General features: G+C 57.3%; 1 protein-coding gene across 12 annotated transcripts in view; it reads right to left on the bottom strand.

Moving 5' to 3' along the window:
- SHANK2 (SH3 and multiple ankyrin repeat domains 2) overlaps positions 1-13573 on the bottom strand; it is a 510304-nt gene that overhangs the window by 18358 nt on the left and 478373 nt on the right. For 10 of the 12 annotated variants that reach the window (XM_072758681.1, XM_072758678.1, XM_072758674.1 and 7 more), the window contains 3 exons: positions 8750-8885; positions 8120-8200; positions 793-923 (listed from right to left, as the gene is read on the bottom strand). In XM_072758681.1, the coding sequence (XP_072614782.1) occupies positions 793-923; positions 8120-8200; positions 8750-8885 (348 nt within the window). Of the gene's footprint in view, positions 1-792; positions 924-6526; positions 6548-7818; positions 7828-8119; positions 8201-8749; positions 8886-13573 lie in introns of all 12 variants that reach the window. The other 2 variants (XM_072758686.1, XM_072758687.1) reach the window with 1 other exon arrangement.

Consider the following 13573-nt stretch of genomic DNA (forward strand, 5'->3'; position numbering starts at 1 on the left):
GGTGCCAGTGTCAGGGAGCTGGCCGCTGGACTGCTCACAGTGCCAAGGCTGCCCAGCCACAGAGCCCGCAGCAGGTGGGCTGGCCTGCCAGGACCCTAGAGCTTACCTCCTTCACTTGGGAAGCAGATTCCCTGTCTGTAAAACCAGGGCTGCCAGGGGCTCCCCACCCTGTGCCTCGGAGGGTGACTCCGAGCCTGGTGGAAACATGTGCAAGCTCCTGTGCATCTTGTACTCAGGCCCCCAGACAGTCTTCCTACCAGAACAGTCTCCCTTGGGCTCAGGGCATATGCCTGGCTTTCTGGGGCCAGAGGCTGGGCAGGAAAGCTTTGGGGCCGCGGTGGGTGAGGGGTACTTGAAGTGCAGCCAGAGGCTGCAAACTGGGCAGGCAGTGAGGATGGGGAGGCGGGACCTGGGGGAGGGCTAACTCTGCAAGGGGAGGTTGTCCAGAGCTTGTGGAAGCCCCCCCCCCCCCGGAGTTCTGGAGATGATGGGGGGTCCAGAGTGAGAATGTCCCCGTGGTCATTGCTAGCAGCTCTGTGTTCTAATGCAGCACACCAAGCTATCCTGTCCGGTGGGCGACGCTTATGGGTGTTACCGTCTAAGGTAAAACCAGGGGAAACCAAGCGTGTTAGTCTAAACCGGGTTCTGCGAAGGTACTATGTAGTCGTGACAGGGGGCACTCAGACCTGCCACCAGGAGACAGAACACAGGTGGCCCAGTTTGGGTGATGGTGAGGAGCACCCTGTCCACATGGCCCGCCCGCCACCCCATAGGGCATGGCCAGTGACTCACGTTCATGTCCGAGACGGACGGGAAGCACCGGCTGGTGGGCCGCTGCTTGATGGTGGCCACCCTGGACTCCACGGCCACGTTATCAGCAGCACGGGATGGCTTGGAGGCCGGGACGATCTCCTCGGGTTTATCTGCAATGTGAACACGATGGTAGGAACAGGTGTCAGTGGCTGAAGCCCCTGAAACACAACCAGGGGCCTGCCTTTGGCAAGATGCCCTCCACACGTGTGCAGCTATTTGCCTGCTCCGGCCTCGACCATGCAAGCGGGTGCACAGCACTGCAGAATGGAGCAGGCATGCATGTCCCTGCCACATGCATTCACAAGGACGCCAGTCTATTCCTACCCTGTCACCCCGGGGAGGCGCACGTGGACAAGACAGGGAACAAGGCCCTGGGTGACACAGCCTGGGCCCTCGCAGCCCCAAACTCTCCAAAAGTCAGATCTTCCCTGGAGCCATTTGATTTGTGCTGATGGGACTTACTCCACTGTGTTAACTAAACCAACGTTTGTTCTTTATAAGAGCTCAGAGGCTCCTTTGTAATGACATACAGTTGCCAGGGTGTAAGGCCCTGAGGCCCAGGGCTGGGGGCAGTGGGTGCAGCCAGCCAGGGAGCCAGCTGGGAGCCAGCTCCGGAGGCCAGACCCATGCTGCCTGGGCAATTTCCCAACAGTTCTACAGTCTCATTTCTTTGTGAAAAGGAAATCGAGGGTTAGTTATAAGTGATTCTTACAAATTAAAAACTTTTAAAAAATTTAACTGAAACATTAAATTTGTTGGAAAACTCAAAAACTTCAGCACATCCCAGAATTGCCCTGATGCCTTGGCTTTGTCTGGAGGATTCCCGAGACCCTGTAGAGCAAGGGTCCTTGGTGGGGCACACCTGAGTCCCCTTCCAGAAAGACTGTGGCCAAGTTAGCACGAAGCCAGTGTGAGGTTGGTGAGGCACAGCACCCTCCTTGCCCCCCAAAGGCTATCTGGCCCAGGCCCTGAGCTGTGAGGTCAGCATGTGAGGGCTGGAGCAGATGGGAGCTCTGGATGTCAAGTCATTCCCACTGGGTGGGACAGCCATTTGTATTGGGGCTTCCCAAGAACAGCTAGCCCCCTGGAAAAGCTCCCCAGGAACCCGACACCCTCAGAGCCACCCAGACCAGAGGTGCCAAGGAGAAGACCTGCAGGAGGGAGGGTGTGTGTGGGCAGGGAGACTGGGGGACCTGGCAGGCAGCCACCTGGGCCACTCCAGCCCCCCAGAGCACCCAGAACACCCAGGTAGGACTCTGACATGTGCAGGTATCTGCTTACAAGGCTCCTGCTCCGAGCTGTGTCCTGGGCCAGGGGTCAGCCAACCATAGCCCTGGGGTCAAGTCCTGCCTGCCATTCTCCATCTACACAGACTGTTCACATTTTCCAGAGGCTGTTGAAAGCAGGGGAAAGAGAATGTGCCAGAGAGCCTGTGGCCTGCAAAGCCTGAAACTGTCTGGAAGATGCCTGCCTGGACCCTGTCCCAGTTCACCTGCCAGCGAGCTAAGGTCAAGGGGTTCAGGCAGAGGAGCCTCAGGGAGGCCCTCTCCCATGACACACATGCTCTCCCATCTGTCTCTGGTGAAGAGAAGACCTGCTCTTCCCCCTGCCCAGAAAGCTGCTTCCTCTGGGCTGGGGTTCCTTCCATGGCTGGAGTCTAATTTGCTTCTGTGCAATACTCCCAAGTCTGTCCTACCAGCCAGGCCGCACCCTTGATGTGGCTTAGAGTTCTCTCATGGTGGTGCTTCAGGGGCACTTGCTTAGCCTCCTTGGTCCTCGTGGCCTATGCCTGGAAGCCCGGCCCCTCACGGTGGTGGTCAGTTTTTTTGCTTCCGCTCAGGTGTGGGGAGTCTAGTGTCCTCGGAGCTGGGAGCCTCTGTGGGCTCTGGCTCTTTCCAGGTCCCACTCTAGCTGTGGCAGCTCAGTGAGGCTTCCCCCCGTGGCTCCGGGATGCAGAGAGTAGTGAGTGGAGCCCAGCATTTATCCTGTGGGAGTCACCGCAGGTGGAGCGCTGTCTGTGCTGCCGGCCATGTCGGGCATGGTTTGGGGCAGGGACCCCAGGGCAGGACACTGTCCTGTGATGCAGAGCTAACCTGTAGCATCTTGGAGAGCCTCCTGTTTCTAGCTGTTGCTTTGGTTTCAACCCCCTTCCCCCTGGCATGCCCCAGGTCTGCAGCCTGGCATCGGATACCGCCTGGGGTCTTCACATGCCTGTAATAAGCAATGGCAGACTGGGATTGGAGCCCCTGAGAAGATGGCCGGCACCCTAAAAATACTCCTTGAATGCTGGGAGTGCGCAGGTGAGGAGAAGGTCCCGTGTTAAGAGCAGCAGTTCCTGGTGGAAATTCTAAATGCCTTCCTTCTCACCCTGATGAGAACCTGGAACAGTCCAGATCTGAGATGCTGAAGGTCATGAACGCAAAACCGGGCCCCAGTCGGGGTCATCCAGCCTCAGCACCCCATGTCGGGCCAGAGATTGAGGATTGCCATCAGAACGGTCTGCCTAGTCCAGCTGGTTGAGAAGCCAGCGCACTGGCCACACCACACTCAGCCTGCATCGAGAGGGTATGTGGCCTAGAGCCATAGCCACCTTGAGGGATAACCTCGTCTTCGTCTTACACCTCGGCCCTCCTGCCTCCACCCAAATGTTTGAGCCAGAATAGCAGAGCTCTTGGGTTGTGGGGGGTGAGGTTGGGAGTTACCACTGCTTCGCTGACAGCCACTTAGCCTGGTTTGTGTGATTCGCATGGAGATGCTTCCCTGGGGGCCTGGGTCCCCTCCTGGCTGCTGTCTCAGAGGGAGCCTGCCGGCCTCACCCAGGACCATGAAGCCCCGGTCTCTGAGGCCTGCTTTGCCAGAACATGAGCCATGGCTGTGAGGCTCTAAGGATTATAGTGCTTCATGTACGAAAGCTGGGGCTTGGGTCTCTATTACGGGGCTCTGGGTGAAGAGTCCAGCCCTCTGCAGTCCTAAAACCACGTACTCAGTGGCTGAAAACAGTCCTGCAGACACATCTGAAAACTAGCAAATCATAAAAAACCTGCTAGTAGAGACTTGATGAGGGGGCTCCAGAAGCAGCCCTGTATTTTAATTTTCTAAGCAAACTGGCCATCTCCCAGACAGGTGTGATGCTCACTGTCCTTCAAGTGCAAGCTTTCTGGTGATACTCTAGGCAGGAAGGTGGCAGATTTGGCAGCTCGGGGAGGTAACCCATGGGAATCAGAGCAGTGAGGACGGAGCATCAGAAGTCCCCACCACCCCATCCAGGAGCACACCCTTGGCCACAGGCAGGCTTCAACATGAGTCATCCAGTGTGCCCTGAGCCCTCCTGCTGCGGAAACCCATGCCCTACGAACCAGACCTCAGGGTGAGGCCCGGACAGGAGTTCCCCCGCAAGATGAAAACACAACCACCAGCCCCCGAGGCTAAGACCAGCAGCAGGCTCTGGGAGCAGCGGGTGCAGCCAGAAGGGTCCCTCTGGCTCAGTCTCCCCAGGAGGTGTGGACACATGGGGACGTCCGCTTGGACTCCAGTGGACTGTTCCTGGCCTGAGAAGTCTCCCACCTTCCAAGGAACAGGCCTGTGGGTGTGGCCGGACGGGCCAGTTGTGCCCCAAGATGCCTGGGGCCAGTGGCTCTCCCAGGAACTCATTCACCCTTGTGCCCATGAACATGCTGTCTAGGGACTAGGGCAGGTCCATAAAAGAAAGACTGGAAGATGAGGAGCTGTAAACTCACTGCCTGTAGCCAGAGCAGGTGTCAGCGCAGCCCCAGACGGGCTGGGGTCCTCTCACTGCTGTGACAGTTTCCTAAAACCGCCATGGCAGGTTCAGGACAAAGAAGCTTATTCTCCATCAGTCTGGAAGCCAGAATGCCCAAATCAGGGTGTTGGCAGGATGGTTCCTCCTGGAGGCTCCCGGGGAGGATCCTTCTCACCTCTTCCAGGTTCAGGGGTGCCAAGCATTCATTCCTGGCCCCTTGCACCCCTGCCTATGTGGCCTCTTCTGTGCGTGTCTGACTCTTTCCCTCTCCTGTGAGGTCACGGTCATTGGGTCAGGGCTCATCCTAGTCCAGTAGCCTCGCCATGATTACATTGGGAAAGGCCCTGTTTCCAGATAAGTTTCCTTTCACAGGTTCTATTGGGGTGTGGATTTGGGAGGACACTATTCAACCCATACACTATCAAGGCCTGGTTTTCCCCTGATGGACACGGCCCCCCTGGAGTGTGGGGAATGCTTCTGAGGTGGTGAGACCAACCCCTGGAAGAGACTGGCGGGCAGTGGTGGGCTCTCTGCACACCCACTGGGGTGTGATGCTCCCTGCTGCGTGATGAAGGTGGACTCCTCCCTCACTGCAGCGAGGGGCTGGGCCTCTCTGCTGGCACGGGCCACTGGAGCCCTGCACTGCACCCCACGGCTGCTGGCTGGGCCATGGCTGCTGGGCCCTTTGGGGTCTTGGCCGCACACTTGCCTCCTGCTCTCGCTGGGGGTCAGGAAATATGAGGGAAGGGCCTTCAGTTTCGAATCACATCCAGTCTTCTCGGCTATTCAGAGCAAGGTGGGTCTCTTGCCTGTCGTCTGTGTAGATTCTGCTCTGGGCCATGCCAGCCATAGGACTGTGACTTGTCTTTTCCCACAGGCTGGGGTGTCTGGCTGATGGAGGTGCCGGTAAGGGAGGAGGGCGGAGTGGATGGGGCCTGGGGGTGCAGCCCACGGGACTTCTTTGGCCTGCTCTGTTAGGCAGTGCACCTCCTGGGTGCTGGCTTGGGATTGAAGGCATGTCCACGCAGGCCCGGGAAGCTGTGTCCTGGGTACCCACCACATGGCTGACTCGGTGGCTGACCCTGGAGAGGCCACTGGGAGTTTCCCGGGCAGCCCCCGGGGTTGGGGGTGGAGGCCGGGGATGGGGAGAAAGGAGGCACTATGTCCTGGTGCTCCAGGACCGTGATCCTGTCCCTAGATGCTGCCTTGCCAGATTCGAAGACCTACTGCCCGATTTCAGCATTCAGGATTCTGCTTTGTGCCTTCCCCTCAGTGCCTGAGGTCACATGGTGGGGTCCACTCCATGCTCCTCCCACCCCCAAAAGCAGCTTTGAAATCACTATGCTTCTTTCAGTTGGGGTTAGCTGTCTCCAGCAGCTAGCTGAGAAACACCCCAGAATGTGGATGCTGGGGAAGGAGGGACATGTGTCTTTGTTCACAGCATGGCGACCATCCTCCCTGCCAGCTCAGAGGCAGCAGGCATGTACAGGCCTCTGGGAGAGCCAGGGGCCTTCCAGGAGCTCAGGGCGGGAGGGGGGGGGCAGCCCCTGGTCCCATGGCAAAGGTGGCCAGCAGTCAGAGCTCCAGCCCTCCCTCCAGTGCCAGGGGCTCTGCTGGCCTGCACCCTGACCACCTGCTGCATGTGGCCTGGACATGGGCAGAGGCCGCCCCCTGGTAGGGCAGGCCTGGCTGTGACAGCCCGAGGGTCCTGGGCCTTAACAGTCATGACAATGAGGACACAATTCTGGGGGGATGCACAACAGGTTGGGGGGGACCACGATGGGAAAACCGAAGCAGACGGGACAGACTGACAGGACGTGGTCTGGAGGGGGCCCTCCGCAGGCCTCAGAACAGGGAGGAGACAACGCAAGGTCATGGCATCTGGACGCCACGCCGACAGCCACAGAGGGTGTGCGGGCGGGGGCTAGGAACAGACACAGGCTCGCCCCTTACCCTTCTTCTTCCGGATGGAGGCTTGCAAACAGAAAGGGGAGCGTGAGTCCCATGAGGGCAGCGCTCCCCCAGGGCCTGGCTCGGGGGCCGGGACGCCTAACCCTCCCTGCAGCTCTTGGGGGCCAGACCTGGCTTTCCCAGGAACCCAATGACCCACACGTCCAGCTGGTAAACCTGCTTCCTGGCTATGGATGAGGCACTGTCCTGGAGCGTCCTTCCTGCTGAGCCCCTGCCCCCCTAGCACTGTGCCAACGTGGTGAGAATGGAAGCCAACTCCAGGAGGAGCCCCGAGACCCCACACGCGGGAGAGATGGGCCACAGCTAAGTCAGAGTGGCACATGCCGTCCATTCTGTCGTCATCCCCACCTGGTGCCAGGCCAGGTGTGCGGGGATGGTCAGGCTTCCTGGCCAGCCTTGCGTGGAGGGACAAGATGCGATCAGAGAGGGGGCCAGAAGAGGGGCTTGTGGGAGCTACAGGTTCTGGGTGGGGGGTGGGCAGTGCTGCAGCAGGGGTGCCGACTTCTAGAAGGCTAGGCCTGGGTGCTAGAACACAGTGAGTGGTGAGGGTTGCTAGCTGGGAGGTGGCTAGGTCCTGGAGAAGGACCCTCTGGTTGTAGCAGTGCAGCCACCCTGGACAGAGGAGACCCCCCCTCCCCAGAGGAGCTGCAAGGAAGAGGGGCTGCTCTGTGCTTTCTGGGGAGAGGGTCCAGATGCTCTCACAGTGAAGGCTGGGATCAAGTGGGAGTGACGTCCAGTTAAACATGAGTGAGGGGTGCTCAGACGTTCCCCCACTGGGCCAGCTGGGTGACATCCTTCACTCTCCATCACCTAGCGAACCCCTCTCCATGTTCTCCGCAGAGCGAGCATGTCAGCCTGCTCCCCACTTCTGTGTGGTCAGAGCCAGCTTCCTTCCAAATGTGTCCCTAGGCTGCAGGGTGACGCCCCAGCATGATGTTGAACCAGCATCCGGGTGGCCCGCACAGCTCCAGGGTCCTCCCTCCCCAACTGTCCCCAGTGCTGCTGGACCCAGGGCCCCTGTTGTTCTGCAAGCTCTGGAGGGTGGGGGGTGGGAGCAAGGGCTAGAGCCCTTTGGTTCCTTGCAGACCTTCTAGAAGACACCAGGAGTCCTTGGTGTGCAGCCTGCTGGGCCTGCCAGCCCCGCCCCTATCTACACCAAACCCCAGGGACAGAGCTTTCTGGTCTGAGGCATGCACAGAGCACCAGTGAGGCGGATTTTGGGAGGGCCCTAGACAGCAGGGGAGCTGTTTAGGGGACACTGTGGGGCAACTTACCTTTATCCACTAGTGAGAGGCCCAAAAATTCAAAACAAAACAATGTTAGATGAGCCGAAAAGAGGAAAAGGCAAAAGTAGTAACCACCCCCGAAGCCAGCAGGATTCCCACGGAGATGCCAACGTGGGAGCCGCCCGCACGCAGGGTTCCCGGCACCATTCCTGGGGTTCAGGGGCAGGGACTGGGGCAAGCAAGCGAGCAAAGGCCATGCATGGCCTGAGGCTGCACTGAGGCGGGTCCCACTGCATCACAGGTGCTGGCGACAGCGCGGGGCTGGGCGGGCCAGACGGGCGACTCTTACCGAGCTCCTCCAGCTCTGAGGTCATGGACTTGGAGCGCAGGGTGAGGGCCGTGGTCGGAGCGCGCTTCGGAGGCGGGGGAGCTTGAGGAGCAGACGGGAAAGACGGGTGTGGGAACGTGGCCAATATGTCACCGCCCCACCCTGCCCTGTGCTTCCAGAACAAGCTGGGAGCAGGTGGCCCTGAGCCCACAGGGAAGGTGGACAGGTGGGCGTCCCCCAAGGTGGAGGAGCAGCAGTGGTCACCCACCTCCACTGGGGCCGTGATGGGTTGGGACCACCCTGTCCTCTGTACTGAGCCCCGAAGCACACCTGGCACTCGGGAGCCCTGCCCTCCCTGAGCAGAAATCTGCGGAGGGGAGTCTGGTCCAGCTGTATCTGAGCTGTGTGGGCCGGTGACTAAGGGGACCCCTGGCTGCCACTCACATCAGAGCAAGGACATGGCCTCTCACGTGGACCTCGGGGCTGCCGAGCACAGCCTTCCTGCAGCCACCTCTGCCTGGCAGCCACGCCCGAGTCCTCTCCCAACCTCCTTTTGTGGTTTATTTTCCTCCTATTGGGGGACCATCCCCCACCCCAGTGGAGGAGATGTGGGAGGGAGACTGGAGGGCATGGGTGGGGCGGGGTGGGCACCTTTCTTCCTGGCGGTGTCGTCCGGGTCGAGATTCCTGGTCACGGTGACCACCTTGAGGACCAGGTGGTTCCCTCCCTGGCGGATCATGTTCACCACCTGCCGATGGCCGACTTTCACGACGTTCTCGTTGTTGACCTGCGGGAAGACGGGCTGTGGTGAGGGGGCCCACGTGGGCGGGAGGGATCGGCACCCTCCCGGGGCAGCGAGAGCCCAGCCTCCTGACAGACGGACGCGCGGATGGGGGCTCTGCAGGCTGACAGCAGGAGACCGCTGTGGCGGCTGCAGGGCCCTTGCTCGCAGCTGGGGCGCCTGCTGCTCGGGGCGGCCAGGTCGGACTCCCAGCTCATCCCGGCGCTCAGGTGCTCACTGCGGCAGGCCTGGGGGCAAGTCCCTGGCCACCAGCCACGTGGGAAAAGCCAGACAGGAGACTTCCAGGGTCCCAGGGTGTAGCCCTAACACCTTCCATTTTCACACTTAAGAGGAAAGACTAATTGCTTCTCACATATTTTGGGAACACACATCACACGGAAGCAGCCCATTTCCTCTAGGTGATCCCTGGTTTTTCCTCTCCTGCTGGGAGGCTGGAAAAGGCATCAAAGCTTGGCTGACAAGGGGCTAAGGGCCACAGGTCCACCGGCCTGCTCATCCAGGTACGCTAGACAAGGTCCCCTCACCGCGGCCACTCTGGTGTTGGCTGAGCTCCTGGTGGCTCCTGGCCGCGGCCTGTCCCTGACTTCCGTCTGTCCCCGTGGCACCGGCACGGCAGGCAGGGGCGGGACTGCATCTCCTGGGGCTCAGCTCGCGGCCCACCTGCTCTGGTCACCCCCACTACCACTGCTGGGTCAGGGAACGAAGACAGGACGGACTGGGTGTGTGAGAGCCCAGAAAGTGGGGGGATCTTGGGTGCTGGGGCTCCATGCCTCCAGCCCACTGAATGGGACCTCGCTGGAGGGGGGGCTCTGGCACCTACCATCCCCACTGCTCCAGGGGTGAGCGCCCTGCACTGAGGGGCGGCAGAGGGAGTGAACCCACAGATGGTGGAGTCCATAACCACCCCTGTGCCCTGTTGAAAAGCCCCAGGTTGTAAAGAACAAATGAGAAGCACCCAAGCTCTGCCCACCCCACAGCCCACATCCCTATTTGCTATACTTTCTCCTACTCTGGATTCCCTAGAAACCTTTCTGTGCAAGGTGGCCTTGAACAGAGAAGCTGACAGGCTTGGTGACTTCTCAGTTCCCATGGCTGAGCGACCAGGTCCCCACACTGACTACAGGCACACTCTCCCAGGAGAGCCTCGGAGTGCCAGCGGGCTACTCAGTGTGGGACCCATGGTGGGAGATGTCGCAGCTGCCCCGGGAAATGACATCCCGTACGTGCACCAGAGAAGTAACTCTTGCTCAAAGATTCACTCTTTCATGGGGCACCTGGTGGCTCAGCCAGTTAAGGGTCTGACTTTTGGTTTTGGTTCAGGTCACAGTCTGAGGGTCCTGGGATCGAGCCCCACATTGGGCTCTCTGCTCAGCGGGGAGTTCACTTCTCCCTCTATCCCTGCCCTTTCCCCTGCCCTCCCCTGCCTCTCAAATAAATACATCTTTTTAAAAAAAAGAATTCACTCATTCATGCACTCATCCACCACTTTTGCTCAGAGCACCCACTAAAAGCCAGGACATCAGGAGTGCTCCTGATGGGTGGTCCATCTGTGCCCTCTGGAGCTCATGTTCTCATGGGCGGGCGGGGGGTGGGGGTTGACCACACACAAGTCAGTGCACAAATGTAACTCCAGGTGTGCTGAGTGCCACCTGAGACAACAGGCCCAGGCAGGAGGGGCCAGGGAAGCTCGGGCCCAGGTGCGGGCCGAGGGAGCCCCTCTGTAGGAGGATGGGTGGTGGTGGTGCCCCGGGCCTGGCCTCCTTCCACCTGCAGGGGAGCAGTTTCACCTCTGGCAGTCCCAGCTGGTGAGTCCCAGGGGTTCCCCCTCGGGCTAGGCACCCAAAGGTGGGAACTGCTCTCCCAGCTGCCTCTGCTTCCCAGTGAGGACCAGTGTGATGGCTGCTCCTGGACAGAAGGACCAGCTTCTCAAGTCTGCTCTGACTGTGGGACCCTCATGCTCTCCTTTCCCCGTGCATGCTCCCCTTCACCAGCCCCATCTCAAATTCTCATCCTGCTCTGGATGGAGTCCTCTCCTCAGAGTGAGACACACACCAAGGTCAGAGCCATGGGCTGGGTGGCTCTGGCTTTTGCGGATCAGCCACCAGTGTGCAGGTGAGCACTCTGACAGCGAGGGCACAGGAGTGCCACATGGCATGTGCTGTGATGCCTACAAATACCCTCCTGTGAGAAGAGCAGGCAAAGGCGCAAGGCAGCACCGTTCAACTTGGAAGCCACAGACCAGGACCGAAGGCAGGATGGGACACTCAGCGACATTCTCTTGCCCAGCACCGGGCACCCAGAAGAGCAAGTGCAGAGCCTTGCTTTAGGATTTCCCAGCCTTTAAACAAACTCAAAATTCACTGTAACCCACAATAGGACTTTGGAACCAGCTACTGGCCCTAAAACAGATGCTCTGAACTGTGTCTATGGTGACAGAGCCTCAGAGACCGAGCGTGTGAAATGCTTGCTGTTTCCTCAGATGCTCTGGTTGGTGTGTTGAGCTTCCACGGTTCCAGTGTCCCTCAAAAACACCCGGGCCTGCGATCCTGGCACACTGTCACCAGGAGGAGGTGTGTGCCACAGTCACCTGCCACACGTGTAGAAGGTTAACCCAAATCCGGAGGCTCCTGGGATTACAGCCTCTAAGAAAGAAATGGATTACAAGTCACGCATCCAGTTAACTGGAGGGAAGAGCAGCACGCCTCTCCATTCATTGTTCTCATGTACAGACATGGAGCCACCTAAGGAGGGGAGTACACCGTGGCTGCATCCTGACGGAGGGCAGGAACCCGAGTCTGGCACCCACCTCGGTGCAGAGAACCTCTGTGAAGAACAGGAAGACAGGCCTCCCTCTGCACTTTGATACTTCTTCTCTTCTTTCACTCAAATTGTCACTCAAAATATAAGACTCACACGCATATGCAGTTTAAAGAGACAGAGCTCTACAAGGCTTGTTACAAAACCCAGAGGACGCCCCACCCAGGGCCCACTTCTCACTATCCCTGTGTCTCTAAACATGCTTATGTAGTTGCTACTTGATGTTTATTTAGATGTTGTCTGCTGACACACCACTATGGCAAATGATGGCTCAGCTCAGGGTTTCTGAATGGTGGCACAGTTGCAATTGTGGACGACCAACGAATTCTCTGTCGTGTGTGTACAGGAGACAGTGTCAAACAGCATCCCTGGATTCTATACTCTAGCTGCTGGCAACATCCCCTTCTCCCCAAATGTGACAGCTGAAAGTGTTTCCAGACATGGCCACGTGTCCATGGGAGGTCAGAGTCGCCCTCAGTTGAGAACCACTAGTATTCAGGTCTTTTCTCTCATACCCCGCAGCCCCCTCCCAGGACTTCCACCCTCAGGTTAGAGTTCTATCATAATTCCAACTAGATCGACACTCAGGATTTAACATCACGACTGCATAATATCTACTCATAGCTAAGCCATAGAGTATATTATGATTACTTTGTCTTTTCCCATACATTATGTTTTCCCTGTGGTGAAATAATTTTCTATTGTTTGTTTGTTGGTTTAATTTTCTATGTACTTAACAGTAATTCCAATCCAAACACTTCCTAATTATGTAAATCTCTTTTCAAAATCTTCAAATATGCTGAGTATTTTGCTAAGTTTATCTTGTTGAAGAAATTGCTCCCAAAGACTTCTGCTCTTCTCTGCAAAATGTGGGTTCAGTGTTCTCTATGCCTGTGTCCCCAGGATTCCTTTCAATTTGTTCTTGTGTTGGGTCACCTGAATCCCAGACCTCTTGTACATATTGGTTGTTCTTTGGCATAAAGCCTAATTTTTGGTAAAGGACCTTTTCTAATAGCTTCCCGAGAAAAGGAGTTTGGGAGAAGTTTGTTGGTTTGTTTTTGAGACATTGTTTATCAGAAAATGACTTTTTAAAAAATATTTATTTGAGAGGGAAAGAGAGAGAGAGAGAGTGAGCCAGTGGGGGGAGTGAGAGAGAGAGAGAGAGAGAGAGAGACAGAATCTTAAGCAGACTCCATGTCCAGGATGGAGCCCAATGTAAGGCTCAATCTCATGACCCTGAGATCATGACCTGAGCTGAAACCAAGAGTCAGATGCTTAACTGACTGAGCCACCTAGGCACCTCCAACAAAATGGCTTTATCTGAACACTTAACTGGTATTCTGACTGGGTAGAAATTTCGAGGTTGGTGGGTAAGGTAAAGAAAGTTCCTAAGATCATCTCCTCTACAGGTAACACAAAGTCTGGAAAAAATAATCCCCCTACCCCAAACTCAAATAAGAACAACTCCTTAAAAGCTCTGCAGTGTGACCGAGGTAGGCAGATTTTGGGTCAGAGTGGAAAATTGGAATTTTTGAGTCATGGACAGTGTGATGCAGGTCACCAGAAACTCTAATGTAAAACTGCAGCCTTTCTGGCTTAGGAGATCAGAGGACAGAACTTGGAGTGTCCACAGCTGCCAAAATGAGGACAGAATCCCAGAAAAGAGAGAGCGAGAAAATGGCAGCTCCATGTTCTGTGTGTAAACTTTCCTCAGATCTCTGATGAATGTATGAACTGTGCCTGCATAGGTCTGACCAATGCAGCCTGCAGATGAGGCCAAAGTGCCTGAACCTGATTTTGAGCTGCTGATACTGCAGGCTAGACACTTTGCAGTTTGAGACTAACAGGAGAATTAC

This window comes from Vulpes vulpes, chromosome 5 (genome assembly GCF_048418805.1).
Source record: "Vulpes vulpes isolate BD-2025 chromosome 5, VulVul3, whole genome shotgun sequence".
Classification (NCBI taxonomy): Eukaryota; Metazoa; Chordata; class Mammalia; order Carnivora; family Canidae; genus Vulpes; species Vulpes vulpes.